This window comes from Carassius gibelio, chromosome B22 (genome assembly GCF_023724105.1).
Source record: "Carassius gibelio isolate Cgi1373 ecotype wild population from Czech Republic chromosome B22, carGib1.2-hapl.c, whole genome shotgun sequence".
NCBI classification, from domain to species: Eukaryota; Metazoa; Chordata; class Actinopteri; order Cypriniformes; family Cyprinidae; genus Carassius; species Carassius gibelio.
In genome coordinates this window covers 14,709,538-14,731,742 of record NC_068417.1, presented here as the reverse complement: position 1 = coordinate 14,731,742, position 22,205 = coordinate 14,709,538, and the positions used below count along the sequence as shown (strand labels likewise).

General features: G+C 36.0%; 2 protein-coding genes and 1 long non-coding RNA gene across 9 annotated transcripts in view; 2 read left to right on the top strand and 1 right to left on the bottom strand.

Moving 5' to 3' along the window:
• LOC127987194 (uncharacterized) overlaps positions 1–21,736 on the top strand; it is a 36,548-nt gene extending 14,812 nt beyond the window's left edge. For all 5 annotated transcript variants that reach the window (XM_052589446.1, XM_052589450.1, XM_052589448.1 and 2 more), the window contains 4 exons: positions 17,134–17,213; positions 19,271–19,639; positions 19,946–20,017; positions 20,648–21,736. In XM_052589446.1, coding sequence (XP_052445406.1) covers positions 17,134–17,213; positions 19,271–19,639; positions 19,946–20,017; positions 20,648–20,721 — 595 coding nt within the window. In that variant the 3' untranslated portion in view covers positions 20,722–21,736. The remainder of the gene's footprint in view (positions 1–17,133; positions 17,214–19,270; positions 19,640–19,945; positions 20,018–20,647) is intronic.
• The window catches only part of LOC127987227 (uncharacterized), a 50,282-nt gene that overhangs the window by 9,696 nt on the left and 18,381 nt on the right, over positions 1–22,205 (top strand). Inside the window, exon 1 of one of the 2 annotated variants that reach the window (XM_052589506.1) lies at positions 14,946–15,202. The exons of the other annotated variant lie outside the window; for it this stretch is intronic. The gene's annotated coding sequence lies outside the window, so the exon portion shown is untranslated. Of the gene's footprint in view, positions 1–14,945; positions 15,203–22,205 lie in introns of those variants that run through there. 2 annotated transcript variants of the gene reach the window in all.
• On the bottom strand, positions 11,428–14,726 carry LOC127987244 (uncharacterized). 2 transcript variants are annotated; one of them, XR_008161122.1, is made up of 6 exons: positions 14,392–14,726; positions 14,149–14,269; positions 13,636–13,728; positions 13,346–13,476; positions 12,661–13,236; positions 11,428–12,028 (listed from the first exon to the last, which is right to left on the bottom strand). It is a non-coding gene; the product is annotated as an uncharacterized LOC127987244 (long non-coding RNA). The 2 variants fall into 2 exon arrangements; XR_008161121.1 differs by having other exon boundaries at positions 12,661–13,476.

Below are 22,205 nucleotides of genomic sequence, written 5' to 3'. Positions count from 1 at the left end.
ACAGCGGGTGTTTTACTGTGCAATGGTAAGATAATCTACAAACTTTCAGTTTACATACTAATCAGTTTATACTTGATGCAAAATATTGTTTCTTAGTCATTGCTGTTTTACAGTATATCAATGAGGAATTGAAGGTCAGTGTGGTAATTGAAGACAAACTGTCAGAGTATTAGACATATTTATGGAAGTTTTGGGGCAGAAACTGAAAAAAAGTAATAAAAATAAGGCAAAATATATTTAAAATGGTTTAAAAATGTTCTGTTCTCTATGATGATGTTGTTGTGTCACTGAACATATTCCAATGTATTTTTTTTGTAGTAAGAATAAGCGTGAGTTATAATAGCCTATGTACGATTCAAATTGTAATTCTTGTGATCTTTATGATTGTTATGAAGTGATTCATAATTATCTGTTTGTTTCTTCTTCAGGTGTGTTTGGTGTTGAAAAAATTACAATGTCTGTGAGAGAAGAAGATGTTGTCACTCTACACACTGGTGTTAAGACAAATCATCGAGACCGAATTAGATGGTATTATAAAGACATTCGCATCGCTCAGATCACTGGAGATCTCATTAAGACCTGTAAAGACGTTCAGTGTGATGAGAGATTCAGAGACAGACTGAAGCTGGACAATCAGACTGGATCTCTGACCATCATGAACACCAGAACCACTGACTCTGGACTTTATAAACTGAAGATTTTAGGCAACCCCAGCAGTGAAAAGATCTTCAATGTTACTGTTCATGGTGAGGCATTCAATGAAAGTTACAAAGCAGGCTATATATGTTTAAATCCCCACATTTCTTTATTACAACTTTTTATCACAACAAATACGTCAGTGCTATATGATGCAGACAAAATCTGGTGAAGCTGTAAAAAGAGCAATATTCAATAACATTGTATTACTGAACATTTGATTCCTATTGATCCAGATTTCCTGACAATGTTCTTAAACTGTGACTTCTTTAAATATTCTGTACTTGAAAATAAGAACAGATGTAAAGTATCATCTGATGACCAACCAAGCTTTCAAATGTACACAATAAATTGTGTTTCCTTATCACAGCCAGAAAATAATAGCCCTGGCATCAAGTGTTTATATCAGTATTACATTTTCCGAGGTGTGTTTTATTAAAAAATTGTTGTAACAGAGAGGAGCTCAGAAAAAGCGACTTCCATGATTTATACCCTCTGGGCAAAGTTACGTCCAGTGGACGTCTTTTTATGCCTTTGCTGACGTTGAAAAGACGTCCACTGAGGAGCCAGAATGAAAGTTTTTATGACGTCTTTTTTTGTCGTCTTCTGTACGTCTGATTTAGATGTTCACAGAACCTCCTTACAAGGTTAAAAACTAGTTCAAAAGTGGTCAGTGGACATATTTTCAACATCATTTAAGGTTCATTTAGGCATAACTTATAGTGTTTCTGGACCAAATCAACACTCTCAAGGATTTAGAGTCATGTTTTTTCAATGTAATTTCCAAACACTGTGTTTGACCTAAAATCAAGAAAATAAAATAATCTTTATGAAATAATGAAATAACTGACGACTGAGCATGTGGTAAAATCAGATGCAAATCAAAGACATTAAATCTCTGAAGATCTCAGCAGAGGAGGATCAAACATCTCCACAAACAGCTTCATCAGCTTCACTCATTAGATTGACTTCATTTCTGTCAGACATCTAGAGAAGCGCTTATTGAGAATTAACAGAGGTTAAAATGTTGATATTTGATTCATTTGAAGTCACCATTGTGGTGATCAGTGTTTGGTTTAGTTGGGATCTTGGACCAGCTACTTCTTTGATTAGCCTGTCTCTGACTGCTATAATTGTGTTTTTGTGAAACACTGCAGTAAAAAGAAACAAAATTAAGAAAGCTCAGGTGGTATCAGTTCTTTGTTGATGATGAAAAATTAATCACATATTAAGTACCTGAGGTTATGAATTTTGCTTTTTTTTTCTCATTTATAACCACCAAGCCTTTTAACTCTACAATACAGAAACTAAAAGCAAAATACTTGCTTATTTTGAAGATGGAGAAAATGCATGCAATTTAAATATTTTGAGTAAAAGCATCATGTACTAAAACATAAACATCAAGATTCCAGCTAATCAATCAAAACCGCTTTATAGCACAAACTTATCCCTATTTTCCAGACTTTTTCGATTTGAATGTCACCATTGATGTGATGCATATCCAAAATCTTGCATTTTGTAAAAAATATGTTTTTTTTTTTTTACTTTTTTCAACAAGATTTATATCCAAGAAAATAAATATAGTTGCAACAAAACACAAACATATTAATTTGATATAATTTTGGTGGCATTAACAGTTGGACATTAACACTTGAGCTCAACGCTCTCTGCCACAATAAGAGTACTTTATAACACACAGTTCATATAGCCAAAGACAAGCTAACTCAAGAAGTATGAGGACCAAGATCCCAAATAAACCAAACACTGATCACCACAATGGTGACTTCAAATTAATAAAATATACCATTTAACCCTCTGTTAATTATCAATAAGAGCTTCTCTTATGATGTCTGACAGATATAAAGTCAATCTAATGAGTGAAGCTGATTAAGCTGTTTGTGGAGATGTTTGATCCTCCTCTGCTGAGATCTTCAGAGATTTAATCTCTTTGATTTGCATCTGATTTTACCACATTCTCAATCGTCAGTTATTTCATTATTTCATAAAGATTATTTTATTTTCTTGAGTTTAGGACAAACACAGTGTCTGAAAATTACATTGAAATAACACGAGTCTAAATCTAACGCATCCTTGAGAGTGTTGATTTGGTCCAGAAACAGTATAAGTTATGCCTAAATGAACCTTAAATGATGTTGAAAATATGTCCACTGACCACTTTTGAACTAGTTTTTAACCTTGTAAGAAGGTTCTGTGAACGTCTAAATCAGACGTACAGAAGACGTCAAAAAAAGACGTCATAAAAAACTTTCATTCTGGCTCCTCAGTGGACGTCTTTTCAATGTCAGCAAAGGCATAAAAAAGACGTCCACTGGACGTAACTTTGCCCAGTGGGATTTTGCGGTTACATTTGTTTGTTGTTGATGAGTTTTCCCTCAAAAGGATCCTTCAGTCAACTTCAGATTTGTGTTTCTGGTGTTTTTGCTACAGATCAAAAGAAGACAGTGCCAGTGAAGGAGAGAGAAACAGTCACTTTAAATACTGGGTTATATAATCATCCAGATAATTTCATGACCTGGCATTTTAATGACACTCTCATCACTGAAGTTAATGGACATCATAATAAGATATGTACAGATGATGAGTGTGAAGATGGTGATGGGAGATTCAGAGACAGACTGAAGCTGGATCATCAGACTGGATCTCTGACCATCATGAACACCAGAACCACAGATTCTGGAGAATATAAACTACAGATCATCAGCAACAGCTGCAGTATCACCACGAGCTTCAAAGTTACTGTCACTGGTGAGTATGAGTTATTCATTAAATTTATATTGGTCTTTTAATTTTATAGATAGATGAAATTCAAAAGCACATGTATCTGATCAAGGGATGCGAGATGCTACAGTGCAGAACTGATCTGATCTAGAAAGTTAAGATCTTAAGATTGAAAGTTTTATAGTGACAATGCATTTTCTTCCTCTATTCAATACAGATTCACATTTAGAAACTCCAGCAGAGGATCTAGTTTTATACAATATGAAAGCAGTATGTGTGAGTGCAGTTTTGTTGGTGATGGCCGTGATTTTTGGTTTTGCTGTGATTTGCTTTGTCTTCAAGAAGCATAAACGAAAAAAGTGAAAGGTGTAAGTATCATTTCACATTGAAAAGAAATGGTTTGGGTTTTTGTTCGCTTCTGTGACTACAGACTCCCACAGCCAATTCATCTCAAAGGAGAACTAGTTTTAGTTAATCATGGGATTTCAGATTTTCACTTGTAATGTTCTGTTTCAGTTTTACATTCATACCATGTAAGCAGTTGCAGTGTTGCTGAACACAATTACAACGAATAGTGCAAAACAACATACATAAAAAGTGTATATATTGACAAAAATATAAAGTACATGGTATTAAAATAAAAAGAAATTCACAAGTAAAATAAAGTCAATTACTGTATAAGTTTGCTGGTGCTCTCCATGGTGCTGCTTTGTGGAGCACCATACTGTACCTTTTCTTTTGTTTGTGTTTTAATCCTGGTGCTTTACCTTTTCTGCTGTATTAAAGTATTGTACCTAAAGGCTTATTAAATTTGACAGTATCAATTTTTTTTAATAAATCTGTTGACCTAGCTCTGAAAAGTGTAAACACACTTTATTGATATCTAAGTTTGTTTGTTCAGTTTTTACTGATTTCTTTTTTTTTTTCTCTCTCTCCACTTAGGCTTTAATTATTTGATTTATTTATTAATTTATCTATTTAATTTATCTTTTGAAGAGTACAAAATCATTCTAACAGAAACATTTATAACTCCAACAGAAAGTACATGGTTAGTCAGTTTTGATTGTTGATTAGTTTTTTATCAGCTAACTTGTCAAATGTGTTTAAAGCATTACTCCATTTTAGGGCTGGGGGGATGTGACAAATTGTGACAATGATATAAATTGTGAACAGTTCAATCAAGTGAGAACTGATTAAACTTTTTCTAAATCGTTTACATAAAAAAGCCAATCGGGGTAAGCAAATATATCAAAGCAGCTTTCAGCGGGAAAACATTGGAGTGATAGATTGAGTAATAGAGTGTGATGTTCGTGGTGCAGTTGCAAGTGCAGTATGCCACAAAAGAAAATTCAACTTCACTCTTGCACGTTTGCAGGCAGTTTTTTTTTTTTTTTTTTTTTGTGCGAATGCTCAGATACTTTTGTCGTACGGGACGCTGCACGCAGTGGAATCACCGTGCAGCTGCGGCATTCTCTCGTATAATGGATGCGGTCTGTGCAGTTGAAGCCTTGCCTATATACTTTAGTGTAAACCACAAACCTGCTGACAAGCTTGCAAAATCCTCCCTAAACGGTCGCGCCATTTTTTGACTCTTTTTTTTTTTTTTACTTTCTACACTTGCTTGCCTTTGTGCAATTCTGTGAAATGACAGGGGCAACTACTTATTCTCCAAATCACCAGACTGTAAAACCGAACAGTGAAATTGATTAAATGAAATGAGTTAATTTCACTCAAATAATAATGATAGTTCATAGTTGAAATAAGTTCTGTAAACTCAAAATGTTGCTGCAGTAAGGTGAACTTAAAACTATTGCATTTTGTAGTTCCCAGCGTGCTTTGCATCAGAAAAGTGTTATTTTGTGACAGTGTTAGCATTACTATGGCTATTGCTCATTGGCAGTACTAGCATTAGCATGACTGCTGGTCATAATGTACTGCCAACAGACGAAGCAGAATTGAAACCAAGTGTTTGTTTTGGTTTTGATTTACAAATATCGTGGGTGTTTCTCAGAAATCACTTACTGCAGCTTCAAGTAAAGCGGTTAAAACAGCACCCCAGCACAGTGAGCTCAACAAGAACAACTTTACTGACTTTATTTGTTTTTTTCAAATCAATAACATTAGTAAACATCTTGCTGACCACAATAGGCCACAGAAGGAGAAGCTGTGATAAGTCATAGTGAGAAAAGCCATTAAGGCCACAGAAAAATAAGACTAAAGAGGAAGATGGGCCACAGAGAGAGAAACATCACAAAGATAGGCAACAGAGAGGAAGGCCAGAAAGATAGGCCACAGAAAGTTTACACCACAAACCACAAAGTGTACAAAGTAAACCACTTGGGGAAGTCGAGGCCTAATAGTTAGAGAGTCGGACTCGCAATTGAAGGGTTGTGAGTTTGAGTCCCGGGCCGGCAGGAATTGTAGATGGAGGGAGTGCATGTACAGTTCTCTCTCCACCCTCAATACCACGACTTAGGTGCCCTTGAGCAAGGCATCGAACCCCCAACTGCTCCCCGGGCGCCACAGCATAAATGGCTGCCCACTGCTCCGGGTGTGTGCTCACAGTGTGTGTGTGTGTTTGTTCACTGCTCTGTGTGTGTGAACTTCGGATGGGTTAAATGCAGAGCACAAATTCTGAGTATGGGTCACCATACTTGGCTGAATGTCACGTTACTCTCACTTTTCAAAAGGTTGTTAAGAGTAATATGAATAGGTATTACACCACTACCAGTAATTGCATAAAGATTACCTTTTGGACAACTTGATATTATTTGCTGAGCCTTTTAGATGGTTTGTGTTCTGGTCTAATATATGACTCAAATGCAGAGGATGGCCATCTGCCCAGTAGATTGATGGCAGATGTTGGAACTCCATGTTCAGCAGCAGTAGTGGCTGGTGTATTGAAGTAGTGACAGACTGTAGCTTTCTAAAACAGTGGTTAAATGAGAGCTGAACCAGGCCTTAGTTATTGGTGCACCATTAGATAAAATAAAAAAGGTATAGTGAATAGAAGTGTGGAGACAAATTTGTAGATATCTAATCATGGTGGAATAGAGGCAGAACTGGTAATAATTTTTTATATACTTTTTTTTTTAAGTAATTTTTGGATTGTGTAAGAAAAATAGTGAAGAAGTTATGTAAAAAAACTAATATTTGAAAGTGACAAATCTTGTGAAGATTCAAAATGCTTTGATTCAGACGTAAATTCCCCTGGATGCATAAAGCTATAGACGTTTTCATTGGGCGCACTTGTCTGGCCTGAAGTTAAATTCTGGTCTGTGTTTGTTTATCAGTCTGGCTATGGCGCCTTACACAAACGCAGTTTAATCTAAGGTGAAAATTAGACTGAAATTGGGCTCGGGTGGTTGTGCTGCGGGATGTGTTTCCCATACATTTGTTTATATGTAGCGCTCACAATATCAAAGTTGACATTGAAAATGTTGTAAAAGGCTTCGTTGGAAAAACATGAGCATGTATGCACGTTTAAAAATAAAAACGAGGCACGGTGTTTTCATGTCACTGTATTTCTGAAGAAAGACTATCTTTATTTTGTCATTTTCATTTAATCTTGCACGTTATATGCCTGATAAAGCAGTGTTTATGTTGTGTACAGCAATTACTGGGGAAACCTCTGTTTCTCCCGCTTTAAAGCACCTTCTGCTGGCAGAAAATAAAATAGCATTTTCAGCAAGTCTGATTTACGCAGTAAACATATTTTGCTTGTTATCAAAAATAATCTACTTAGCTGTTGTTATTGATTCTATTTGGAAGTCTACCGGAAGTTAAGTTAGGGCCACAAAAGCATGGGGTTTGGGTGTCGGGGTGATTTTTTTTTTTCAAATTTAAAGAACAAGCAACAGGGAAAGGCAGCCGGGAGGTGGAGGATGTGCAACATTTATTAAAGAGAACATAGCATATAAAAGAGTATTCACAAGTAAAGGTTTAGAATGTGTAACCATAGAAGTATAGGGAAAACATGAAGGAATCAGAATTACAAATTTCTACAATCCATGTAAAGAAATAAGTAATGCTATATTAAAAGAAATGATGGGTAATATTCAGGGCAAATTTATCATATCTGGGGATTTTAATGCACATAATGGTCTTTGGGGGAGTAAAAATACAGATAACAATTGGGTAATCATAGAAGAATTTATGGAAAAAAAAACTCACTTGTGTGCTTGAATGATGGGAAACCAACAAGAATGGATAAAGTAAAAGGTGGTATGACATGTTTGGATCTAACAATAATGTCAGCTGGTAAGTGTACTTGGAGTGTACTTGACGATAACTTGGGCAGCGATCATTTGCCTGTAATATGTGAGATCCAGAGTACAGTTCAAAAGGAAAATATGGGTCAGTTTGCAAGATGGGAATTTAGGCAGGCAAATTGGGAGGAGTTTTATATGTTGTGTGAAGAAAATTTCAGAAATATTAAGATGGAAGGAAATATTGAAGATAAACATAATAAGGTAGTAGGAGGAATAATTTCTGCAGCAAATCAGACTATACCATTAATAACAGGTAATGGAAAAAAAATGAAAATGTGCCATGGTGGTCTGAAGAATGATCAGTGGCAGTGAAAGAGAGGAATAATGCATTCCGGATTTTAAAAAGAGTAATAACTCAAGAGACCTAATAGAATATCAGAAAAAAAGGGCTACTGCAAGGAAGGTAATTAAAAGCGCAAAGAGAAAGGCTTGGCAGGAATTCTGTAATACAATTGGGAGAGAAACTGGAATGAATGTGGTTTGGAGAATGGTTTGGAAAATGAATGGTGTTAACAGGTGTAAGAAGATTCCTGTAATTGAAGATGAAGGGAATGTGGCCATAACAAATAAAGAGAAGACAGAAGTTCTAGCTAAAACTTTTTCTAAAGTCCATAGTATTGAAAATTTAAGTGACAAATTTTTGAATAGAAGACAGGAATTACGCAGAATATATGAGAATGTTCATGTGAAAAAGCAAGGAGCTGAAAATAGTATGGATGGATTGATTTCAATGCTTTTGAGTTAAAAATAGCTGTTAACAAATCAAAGAATACAACTCGAGTGAAAGACATGATTACTTATAGTATGTTAAAAAATTTACCAGAGATAGCAATTAAAACAATGTTGGGTAACACTTTAGAATAAGGTTCCATTAGTTAATGTTAGTTAACTACTTTCGTTAACATGAACTAAGCAAGAACAATCCTTCTACAGCATTTATAAGTCTTAGTTCATGTTAATTTCAACATTTACTAATGCATTATTTAAATCAAAAGTTGTGCTTGTCAACATTAGTTAATGCACTGTGAATTACCATGAACTAACGATGAATAACTGTATTTTCATTAACTAACATTAACGAAGATGAATAAATACAGTAATAAATGTATTATTCATTGTTTGTTAATGTTAATTAATACATTAACTAACATTAACTAATGGAACCTTATTCTAAAGTGTTACCCAATGTTGGATTGATATAATCATATATGGAATGAAGGTTATTTACCCAACGATTGGAAAAGTGCAATAGTAATACCAGTAGTGAAACCAGGTAAGGATGCAACAAAATCTAATAGCTACGGGCCAATCGCTCTTACATCTACATTATGCAAAGTAATGGAGAAAATGTTAGTAAGAAGGTTAAATTATTTTCTGGAAAAGAAAGAAATATTAACACCAGTTCAGTGTGGTTTTAGGAAAAAAAGAACAACAATGGATGCTCTTTTGTTGTTTGAAAATGAGGTTAGGAAGGCTATAATAATGAAGGAGTTTCTTGTCACAGTTTTCTTTGATATTGAAAAAGCGTATGACACTCTTTGGAGGGAAGGACTGTTAATTAAGTTAGACAGAATTGGTGTAGGAGGGAGAATGTATAACTGGATATTAGATTTTTTATTTGAACGTACATTTCAGGTAAGAATAGGTGAAGAAACATCAGCATCATATGGTATCCTGAATGGTACCCCACAAGGAAGCATGATTAGCCCAATTTTATTTAATTTAATGATCAATGATATATTTGAAAGAGTTAAACCAAGCATTGGGAAGGCTTTGTATGCGGACGATGGTGCTACATGGAACAGAGGTAGGAATATAGGAAATGTAATTAAAGGAGTACAAGAAACTATAAATGAAGTTGAAAGATGGTCAGTAGACTGGGGAATGAAGTTTTCAGTATCAAAAACTCAATCTATGGTTTTCTCAAGGTAAAAGAAACAGATTACTTTAAAATTGAACAGATTACATTGAAGTTATATGATCAACTGTTAGAAAGAGTGATAGAGTTTAAGTATCTTGGTTTAATCTTTGATGAGAAGATGACTTGGTAACACCAAAAGCTTGCAATGATGTATTGGGGTAACTTAAAAGGTGGTAAGAAGAAACATTGTACACCCGTAATATTAAATGACTGTTGGGAATACAAAAAAGAATGGAGGAAATAGCTTCGGCTGGAAATATGGACAGTGGGTCAAGGATTATGGTATAGAGGATGAAGCAATTTGTCCTAACTTGCCATTAAGTGGTGTGGCAGTGTGGAATATTACTGAACCTGTTGTTGAAATGAGATTATTGGAGGCTCGGTAAAGAGCAGAAGAAATATGCAGTAATAGTTATAGAGTTAATGTTTTTATGAGAAAAAAATTTAATTCTTTTGTGCAGATTTACACAGATGGATCTAAGGATCCAATTGAGCAAAAAGTGGGCATAGGATTGTATATTCCAAATTTTAAGACAGAAATAAGCTTGAGGCTAAGTAACAAACTGTCTGTGTACTCTACTGAGCTAACTGCAATTATAGTAGGACTACAATGGGTAGAACAGGTTAGGCCAAACAGGATATTAATTTGCTCAGATTCTTCGTCAGCTCTTAAAAGTATAAAGTCTACAAAAAGTGATAGAGAAGATCTGTTAGTGGAAATTTATACTTTATTGTACAGATTGAAAATGGAAGGTATAACTGTATATTTTGTTGGGTGCCAGCACATATCGTGATAATAGGGAATGAAATAGCTGATAAATTAGCAAAAGAGGCATTAAAGAAAAACATGGTGGAAGTTTAAGTCCCTTTGGGTAGAAGTGAAATAAAATCTGAGATTAATAGGAAATTAATACAAGAATGGCAACAAAGATGGGAAAATAGCAGAACAGGTAGGTGGTTTTATAGTATTGAGAAATCAGTAGGGAAAAAAAAGTAATTTTGGAAGATATAGAAAAGAAGAAGTAATGATATCTAGATTAAGAATGGGACATACAGGATTAAACTCAACATTAGTATTAACGGTGGGATGTGTAACGAATGTAATATTTTAGAAACAGTTGAGCATGTGCTTTTTAACTGTGGTAAATATGATGGTCAGCGTGACAGTCTTTTTAATAGTATTAAAAATAGGCCAGTGAGCGTTGTGGATCTTCTGGGGAAGGGTTTAAGTGACAATCAGATATACAGGGCTGTTTTAACCTTTTTGGAGGTTACAGGTCTATGCTACAGGATATAGAAATATAGGGTCTGAGGATGAGATGTATGGTGCCTCTGCCTGCCTTGAAGACCGAGGAGCCCAGTTTGATGAAGCCTGGGCTCTGATCCTTTGGGGTGGGTGGGTTACCCTGCTAACAACATTACGTAACTGTTACGTAACTGCGACGTAATCTGGTGACCAAAGTTTCGTCGTGGCGACGTAACTAGTTACGTCGTGGCAACCGGAAAAGTGAAAGGTGCGTATACGTCGCCACAACGTAACTTTGTGACGTTGCCAGTAAGTAACTGCGACGTCGTGGCAACGTCGCGGACCGGTGGTCGTGTGCTGGTAATCAGTTGGTCATTTTTTTATAATTATTCTATGGGCGGACATGCAGCAATTGAACCTAATTTATGTCCTCATATGCCCAAACTAATTTAAAAGGATGTTTCAGCAGCTGTGAATGATGAATACTCAAAATGAATTCAGTTAATTTATTAACAAGCAAATATGAACAATAATACACCCAGATTATTAATAAAAACAGGATATACAACGACATATGAATTAAAGCATTCAGCCCAAACAGAAGCACATAGATTGAGATATATTAATAATAAATACATTTCCATATTTTTAAATATCTATACCCTTCTGTAAGCATCCAGGGTCAAAACATTATGCACAAACATGCAAGTCTTAGTAAGCACTCAGCACATTGCATTTAAATATTATCATTAACAATGCACACATTCATCAACTAATCACAAGCTCCCCCAATAATACATCAGCTAATCACACCCTTAACCAAACCACTATAAATAATTAATTGAAATTAATATCCAATAGCTTATGAACAGATGTATTATACCAAATCAAGTTTAATGAATCTCACACCTATCATACAGCATTATGGCCATTACACACTGCCACAAAAATATATCAAAATATATATATAATATATCTTACTTTCTCTATTCTTTCAATATTCAAGTGTTCGTGTCCCTGAGTAATATCTGCATCCCCCGAAGTCTGAAGAGAACACAATATGCTAGTAGACAGCAATCCTCGTGAGAGAGAGGTCTGGTGTGGAGGGTGGATCTAGAACTGACTTCTCCTGATTATCTGTCTTCACAAACTGCCCTGAAATACAATTCAAACATTAACAATGATTCTTATAAATGTAATGTAAGGCTGTTACATTCATAATGCTCATTTTGGAAATATAGTTAATCTCAGTAATATGCAGCATGCACGATACAAGGAAGTGGTCAGTAACTACACTTTGAGGTATTATATCTATATCAGTAAGGCTACCTTTAAGAAAAAATAAAATGAATAAATTATGTTGTGTTATGCATTCAAATAGTTAGACATGCTAAAATACAGAATTTGTTAACAATAATAATAAAAAAATAATATGCTGGGGGAAAAAATAAACATTTCATAGGGCCCTAAACATGTTTTTTTTTTTTTTTACTTTTAATAAATTGATGTGAAAATGCATGTTCTACGAAAAAGGAGTAGAGAAAAATGAAATATTTATTTTATCATTGAGGATTTCTTTTAAAAAAAACACCTCCGACACGACCAGTCTGATGGGGCTCATGCTTATAACAGTAGTTTGCTGGAGTTTAGACTAATGCTAAATCAAAAATGCCTATCAAAATTAACACTGGAACAAACACAATCTTTATTGATTGGACAACACAAGTACTTCTATTTGAGCGTGTAGAACAAAAGTCATCATAGCAGTTATTTGAGAATTGGCTTACTAGTCATATGGAGCGACGTGTCCTGGAGATGTTGTCCAACAGGAGATCTAAAAAGCCTAGGACGCTCCCAGAAAAGATCCCAATTATTAACAAAAAGCAGTTTCTGTTCTTTACACCATGACAATAACCATTCGTTTAAAGCAAAAAGTCTGCTGAACCTTTCATGTCCTCATCTATATGTGGGAAGTGGTCCTGACACGATGATCATCATGCAGGCGATATGCTGCGCACTGTCTTGATCAGGCTCCTGAAGTCTCTCTTCAGTGTCTCCGTCTGCCGCAGCATTGTGTCGTTAACGCCGGCGTGAAGCATGTCCACTCCGATGCTCCCCTCACCCTTCAGGATCACGGGAATCTGTGCAGAAATATCAAGAACATGAGCACCAGGGAAACAGTGAGTGTGGACTTTACCTTCAGCTAACATAGCACGAACGTGCCGGACGATGGAGTCTCCGATGATCACAGCGTTGTGTTCTGTCTCGCGAAGTGGAGCGAATCAGGTTCTGGTGGAGATCCTGAAGACCGGAGGCGGCGGATGGAGAGAGGTCGTCGCCCAGGGCCTGGTTCATGTCTTACACTGTTAAATACGGTGAAGGACAGCTGGGAAGATCGTGTCTTGGGTACACCGGGCCTTTGCAGAGAACCACACAGAGTAGAGGTGGTAGGAGGGTTAGCTGTATACTTACCCTGGACTTATGAGCATCAACCCCTGAATATTTCCAGCACAGCTCTCCACTTGCTCATCTGGGCCTGCTTCTCCACAATATCATGGATCTGTTTCTTCACTGCCTCCAGCTCCTTATTAGATATAAACAAACTAGAGAATAGGGGAAATGCAGAAAAGAAAAATAGTAATATGGAAAACATACAAAAACATCTTAAGATACCGGAATTCACATGTTTAGATTTTAAAGATGCATGATGATATATTGTAAAAAATAAATATGATGTTATTTAATAAGCTTTCTCGGATCACCTGTGTTTTCTATCTCTGTCAGCAGCTCCCATTAGACAATTTCTTGGAACTTCCCTTCTGTTTTAGAGGGTTTTTAAGACACTCCTGAAATCACTGTAAAAAAATGTTTTATCAATATTTGTTTACAATGATAAATCAGAACAAGCTTGAAACAGTGGTTTGAAATAGTTTCAGCCCATTTTAGACCGCAAGTGACGTCACTGATAGACTCTACAGTGCAGACTTTTAGGTTAAATTAATTAGCTTAACTTTACTTCATTTATCTATTGACAAATTACCATCAAAAACATTTACAAAGCAATCAATACCGATCCTTTACGCATAAGAGGAAATTAGAAGCCCAAACTTTCATTAAGAGCTCAAATCTAATATGCTATAACGTTAATTATGTTTCTATGCTAGCGTAATACTTGATAGCAGACATTTCAAGAAAAATACCATAATCACAGAGGTATAAATATTAATAAAAAGTACTTAAAGTAGACTGTGGATAATATTAACGTGTTACTTAACAAATCTGTCGCAGTTGTTGGTCTTTTCTTTGGTATAACAGACGAGAAACAGAAAAAATGTCAGACGAGTCCTCTCCTCTCCAGCAGCTGATGTGTACGCGGTTGCCATGGTAACTCAACGGCTAGAAGGCCAATAAAAACAATAAAATAATAAAAAAAGGTTTTAGCGACGTTAGACTTTTGTTTTTACTTTGTTTTATACATTTTATCAACCCACTTATTTATTATAAATTGTAAGACTCACCTCAGAAAGCTAAATTCTCCTGTCAGACACAGTTGAAGTGAAAAGTGCGTCAAACAAACGCGCTGTCCTTCTGATACAACAGTCTCTGCTGCAGATGAGATGATGAGCCAGTCTGTGTCATTATTTCACGTTATAACTCCATACGAGATAGAAAGTTTCACAACTCTTTTCTTGTCAATACTGTGCGCGCGGTGCGTCAGTTGTGGAAGCGCGCGACTCTATGTCACGTCATTAAAAGCTTAAAAGCATGTCCATATTCTGACTTGTTGAAAATAAACATATTTTATCTTTAAGGAACGTTTAATCTTGTGTCTGAAGTTTAATCACACTTTTTAAATAGCTCTATACTGTACTGACGACGTTGCGAGTTGGTAATGTGATGGTAATAAAATTACGGGAATGCGACGTCGTAGTTACGTTGTCAATTGGTAAGTCATGGAATTACCAAAAATTACCAGTACGTTACGTAACTGTTACGTCGTGTGTTAGCAGGGTATCCACCTCCCTTCATTTTTTGAAAACAATACAGATTCATCACCCAGGTGGATAAAATATTCAGTAGGTGGCGGTAATGCTCCTATGAAGTGAAAGGCCAAACAACTGAAAGAAGAAGAAGAAGAAAGTCAGCCGGGGTCCTTGTAGCACTAGTTAGCCGTTTGGCTAGTAGCCATGTGGGGCTGGGTGTCCTGTGGTGGTAGCTCTTTCTCTCAAAATATATGGTTATATGGTTATAGTATTACACTTTAGAACGGTTTGCCCGATGGAATAAATTCAGGACCATTATGTATTTGTTTGGCTGTGCGCATTAAAGGTATGGTTCGTAATTTTTAGTGTTTTCTGTTTGTGATAGTTGTGAAAGCGACTGCTCCCTGACTTATTTGTGGTAATTAATTTCCTAACCAGCCTTATGTGTGGTTGTTTGTTTAATGTATTGGGTGATTGGTGATTTTTTTTTTTTTTTTTTTTTTGAAAAAACTAATGTTGAGAGATTCAAACAAAAAGTAACCAATAATTTAAATTTAAAAAGTGCTGTCATTAGTGGAAGCGCAAGTGTCTGAGAGTGCAAGTCTGTAGCCAGAGCCTTCTCCGTTATATTATAATACAACTGTAATACTGACTCTTCACTGAGTACCAAAAGTACATATGCTTCCTGTGCATGGTTTCTAAAAGAATGGAATCACAAAAAAGTTGACTGGCACTTATCTATACCACAGGTTATACTAAAATTTGGTTAATGTGCATGTACTGTACAACTCCAACATGTTTGATTAACTTCACAAGAGTGAATGTTCTTCGAGTGCACTTTGGGCAATGGTACAGTTGAGGCATGAGAATCTAATACAAGAGGCAAATCATTCAGAGTAATGTTACTGACAGTGCTTGTCTCCATCTTCTAATGTTGAAAATGTCCCTCTGAAGGAAAGTCAGTAGTGTCTTTCTCAGGTGTGGTGGATATGCAATGTTGAAAACAAAATAGATAATATATATTATTTATATTAAATAATATATGAACCGCCGATTGGCCGACAAAGTAAAACTTCACCAATGAGGAACCTTTCTGCACGCCCATTGCTCCAGGATGCAGCTACGTCTTGCAAAATTTGAATTTTTTCATGTCTGAAAAAAAAAAAAAAAAAAAGGTATTAAACGGGTTATTCATGGTTTTTATGTATGACTGAACACTTTTGGATGTTTGTCGGGCAAACGATGTGGGAGAAGTCATAAACGATGTATTTAACATCGAGAAAACGCTCACTTTCTTCTACACGCAGCAGCCTCCTCCCACAAATACGTCATCTTGTTTACATTCGTCTGTCAAAACACAAACAGACATACTTTTGATTCAAGAGCATCTGCAATATTTTTAAAGAGAAGGAGCGATGGCATTTTTCGTTTTCTTCCCAGTGTGGGTTTTACTGCTTGGTAAGTCATGTATTTGTCGAATGTTGTTTTGAGACGCTTAGCGCTTGCGATGGACCCTAGTTTCGATTTCGAGTTTTCTCGAAACAAGGATGTAGCCCACAGCTTGAGGCTATAGTGGTTCTCTGTTTTCCCTCCTTCCTTGAAAGCCGGAATTTAACGTCAACATCTGTCAAATCATGTAGGCTAACGTGGTTGATAATAAGAGGAGTCATTTAAAGCATATTATAAGCTAAAGCGAAAGAGTTCTCGCGGACTTTGATATGTCAGAACTGTATACTTTTGGTTTAGAGGGCGACGCCGGAACGGGCATTCACGTACACACAGTGCAAATAAGTATAGTTTTTCTTTAGGCGATTTAGATACTTAATTCAGTCCCAGCTAATTTTGCACATACAGATAGACTAGCATTCCTTGGTTAGTTTCCTCAAAAACAGCATACACCTTATCTTTGTGAACTGATGACTGAAAAATGCTCACAACAGCATGCCTTAAATGCATTGACAAAATTTTTGTGTTATATGCTTTCTGAGAAGTTATAGGGCTAATGTTGATTTCTTCTCCAGGTGCATCATGCATCGATGCAGACAAGATGTCATTGTTTGTGAATGAGGGCGATTCAGTCACTCTACACACTGATGTTAAAACAAACCAGCATGAAAAGATTAAATGGTTTTTTGATGACACTCGCATTGCTCAAATCAGTGGAGATCTCAGTAAGATCTGTACAGATGTTCAGTGTAATGAAGGGACTGAGAGATTCAGAGACAGACTGAAGCTGGATCATCAGACTGGATCTCTGACCATCATGAACATCAGAAACACTGACTCTGGAAAATATAAACTGCAGATCATCAGCAGTAACAGCATGAGTGAAAAGATCTTTAGTTTCACTGTCCATGGTGAGTCATCTAATAAGTTATACATACTCAATTACAGTGTGTTTATTATCAGTCTCAGGGGCGTTTAGTTTGTATTTCCTTGATTTCATCAATTTAATTCCCGTTTTCCTTTTTTTTATAGTTTCTAGTTGTTTTTTACGCATTTTCTTTGTCTTCATGTGTTCTGTTTTGTTGTTTTCTAAATGTCACAAGGTCCTTTCAGTTCAGTGTCCAGTATTGCTTTGATGTAAAAACTGCTATGTTCTCCTTTGTGAGGTCTGCTTTGTTTTGTGTAGATTTATATTTCATATTCATTTAAATAATTTATCTTGCATATGTGGTTGGTTCATAGCAAAAAAAAAAAAAAAAAACTGTGCAACTGCCACTATAGGGGCGACAATCATGCTAATGTCAGAGATGATGGACAGGTGGCTTAAGAACTTTATTTTATTAATATTTCCATTAGTTTCCCTAAAAATATATTGAATAATTTTACAACCTGAATTCCAGAAATATTGGGAGATTTGTTAAATTTTAATAAAAAAAATAAATAAAAGACTTAAAAATCCCATGAGCCAATATTTTATTCACAACAGATAGCAGAGGACATAACAAATGCTTAAACGGATAATTTGTAGACTTTTATCCACTAAATGAGCTCATTTCAAAGTTGATGCCTGCTACAGGTCTCAAAAAAGTTGGCACGGGTCAACATCGGGCTGAAAAAGCAAACAATTTCGAAAAGATTCAGTTGGGAGAAGATCTAGCAACTAATTAATTTAATTGACATCAGGCGTACACCATGATTCAAAAGTGATGTCTTAGAGAGGCAGAGTCTCTCAGAAGTAAGGATGGGCAGAGGCTCTTCAATCTGTCATTGCACGGCTCATCATCTACAGTACATCACATCAACAAAAGATTCAGAGAAACTGGAGAAATCTCTGGGAGTAAGGGACAAAGCCGAAGACCTTTGTTGGATGCCCATGGTCTTTGGGCCCTTAGACGACACTGCATCGCTCATCGGCATGATTCTGTCATTGACATTAATAAATGGGCCCAGGAATACTACCACACACTGCAGCTATTACAGCAGCATGGCTTCGTAGTAGAAGAGTCCGGGTTCTGAACTGACCTGCCTGCAGTCCAGATCTTTCACCTATAGGCAACATTTGGGGAATCAGCAGCTGAAAGCCTGTATCAGACAAGAATGGGACCAGATTCCATCAGAAACTCAACCTCGATGCCCAGACGTCTTCCAACTGTTTTGAAAAGAAAAATAGATGATACACTTTGGTGAAAATGCCTCAACTATTTTGAGACCTGTAGCAAACATCGAATTTGAAATGAGCTCATTTTGTGCAAACAATTGTAAAAGTTCTAAGTTTAAACATGTTATCTATATTCTGTAAATAATATATTGGCTCATGTGACTTTGAAGTTTTTTTAGTTATCAATGTCCCAACACGGAATTTGGGTTGAGGTAAAATTCTCTATTACCCTAAATTAATATTACAATCTTAAAGTTGCTTATAAATCAATTTCAGTAGTTTAAAGGGATAGTTCAGCCACAGTTGAGAATTTTGTCATTATTCACCCTTATGTCATTCCAAACCTGTAAGACCTCCGTTCATCTTCAGAACATGGATCAATATATTTTTGATGGAATCTGACAGCTCTCTGATTGACAGCAGTGCATCTGTAATGTTCACAGGTCCAGAAACATAGTAAGGACATTGGTAAAACAGTCCATGTGACATCAATAGCTCAACTTCAGTTGTGCGACGCTATGTGAATACTTTTTTTCCCCTTTGCTTAGCATATTCTCATAGCTAAGCAAACCTGAAGTTGAACCACTGATGTCACATGAACTGTTTTATTGATGTTCTTACTAGTTTCTGGATCTGGGAACATTTCAGTTGTGTTTCTGTTTATGGAGGGTCAGATAGCTCTCAGATTTGATCAGAATATCTTAATGTCATTTCCACAGATGACGAAGGTCTTATGGGTTTGGAATGACATGTGGGTGACTAATTTACCGTTCCATCTGTTTTCTTTAACAGCGGATGTTTGTGTTTCAGATGTTCCTGATGCCGAGACGGATAAAATGAAGACTAAGAGAGTGAACGAGGGAGATTCTGTCACTTTAGATTCCGGTGTAATAAAAAACCCAAAGGATTTGATTATGTGGTATTATAATGACACTCATATATCTGAAATCGCTAGAGATCCCAGTAAGATCTGTACAGGCGATGAGTGTGAAGATGCTGACGGGAGATTCAGAGACAGACTGAAACTGAACAATCAGACTGGATCTCTGACCATCACAGACACCAGAACCACAGACTCTGGAGATTATCATCTTGAGATCATCACCAACAGCAGCAGCATCTGCCGGCAGTACAGCATTGACATTATCAGTGAAAAGAGCTTAAGTGGAACTGGCTCTAGTGCGTGCAATTCAGTCGTTCATACCATTTTATCTTCAGGCATTGAATAGCAGTTTGTTTGTTTTCATTGCAGCCTGTCTGAAACTTGTGACGTCACTGATATCTATCACAGTGACATGCACGTCAAGGGATACACCTTAGTCGCAAAAATACAAATTGTACAGAGATTGAAAGACGTTAATAAACAATGTAGTTATTAGTGACATTTGTAGGCCATTATGGCGCTTTTATCCATTCAGTCAATATCTTATAAGTGATGAAGGAGGAAAGGTGGAAATATCAAATATATCTGTTTTTTTATTACAGATGGGATTGTGTTTTTTCTTGCTATGGCAGGAGCATGTCTTGGTGTTCTGCTGGTGGTTGCAGGTGTAACAGGTAACAATTTCTGCTCATGTGTTTTCAGTGTGTGTATATGTGATTTGCTTTAATTATGTCATCATCATAAAAACAGTATTATAATAGTCAATTCAAGACAGTACTGTCCTTTTAAATGTTGTTTAGAGATGACTGGATGACATTCAGATTCTTCTTGAGTGGTTTGTGATTGATTTCATTTTATAAAATGGTTAGCTCAAGTCCTCGGTTCTGATTGGACAGCAGCTGTGTTTTGTTTACAATCAAGCATGACTATGAGCGCGTTACTGTCTGTTAAGTGTCTGCTAAATGCTGTCAGGAACTATTTAAGCAAGGACAGCAACTAAAAGTATCATGCCAATCCATAAATTTTTGGCCATTAACATTTTATTATTATTATTTTATGGTAACCGCTGCGCATTGTGCCTAACAATGCCCTTAAGCCATGACTGCTTCACCATACAGTTAGGCCTTGTACGTTATTGCTTGCATAAATCATCAGACACTACATTTAAACATGATGCATTACTGTAGTACAGATCATGACAATTAGATTGAGTTCATCAGATTCATGAGACTGATAAGTCTTTGTTTGTAACTGAATCATCAGTCGTGTTCAGTTCTCTAACTTCTGTGAATTTTTCCTTATAGGAGAGTGTCGCAGAAAGCTTGCCAGTGTAAAGAGTTTCTTCTATCCAAAGACAAATCAAACAGCTGTCCTGTAACTGCTTATTAATCATCTTATAATCTACAGTGAAAAGCCATAAAGTGACATTTCCAATACTCCTTGTGACACTTCACTATATATACAGCATATTCCTACATATTAGCTATGTGCTGTACATGTTTTATGTTACATCTTATGTTGTTAAATGAATGTTTACTGCATTAGAGTGTCGTGTGTGTTCCCATGATGGTGATTTCTGTTTGTGTATGTATAGCACTGTGCACTTTATGTATTTTTTATATGTATTAAGGTTGTGGAAAAGCTAACCGTGATGAACTGGTGGATGGTGGATGTCAGTATTTGTTAAAAATACCAAATGGATGTTAATAACAGCGTGTCCTTGTTAATTAAGCTTCTGGAGGGATTATTTTATTATTATTATTATTTAATCTAAGTTAAAATATACGGTCACACTTTATTTTAGGGTCCAATTCACACTATTAACTAACCATTAAGTATAACTTTTGCCACAATTAATTCCTCATTTGATGCTTACTTATAGTTTATAAGGTAGTTGTTAAGTTTAGGGAATTGGGTAGGATTATGGATGTCATGCATTATATGTACTTTATAAGCACTAATAAACAGCTAATATGTTAATAATAGACATGCTAATAAGCAGCTAGTTATCAGTGTGAATTGGACCCTATACTAAAGTGTTACCAAATATACAATTTTCTCTGTAAATGTGTTGACAGATTAAACTGCCAACCGTAGTAGTTTTTTTTTTTTTTTTTTTTTTTTTTACAGTGCATACAATTCTGTCAATCATTTAGCTTCATGTGTAATATGTGTTATGACTTGTAATGTGCATTAAAAATGGGTCTGAGTGCAATCAACTGAAACAAGTATAGGCTAAATTTGCATTTATAATTTCATATGGATATTGTGAACTATGTAGCATACTGTTTGTAATATATACATATTATATATATTTTTTTCATATTAACATACTTATTTGCTCTTCATTTCTGTTTAATTGTAAACCTCAAATAAAACATTTTCTTAATAAATCCTTGGACTGGGACTTGAGCTTTCTCATCTGTAATGGGGAACACATCCAGTAATTGTTTGCGCACACAAAACCCGAACATTTTGAGCGCCCCCTATAGCTTGCACACCGATTAATCGCTTCAAACGCCACCTGTCTGTCACATTCCAGAAAATCCCAAACTCTGGGGAGTAAAAGTATGTTTGAGAGCAGAGTCCTGCCGCTGGATGTGTTCATTTGGACGCGTCAGGTGGTCAGTGGATTGGAATGGCTTCAGACCACGCTCATGTGCCTGTCAGGGTTGGGTTCTTCATTAGGACATTCAGGAGACGCACCACCAAAATATGAAAGCGAAGGATTTTTATTTATTTATTTATTAATTTAATCTTTTTTTTATCACATTCAGCCATCAGTCACTGTTCTAGACAGTTTGTTCTGCCTCTGGATATAGTCCAATAACGTAGGTTAAGATGAACAAAGATCTGAATGAG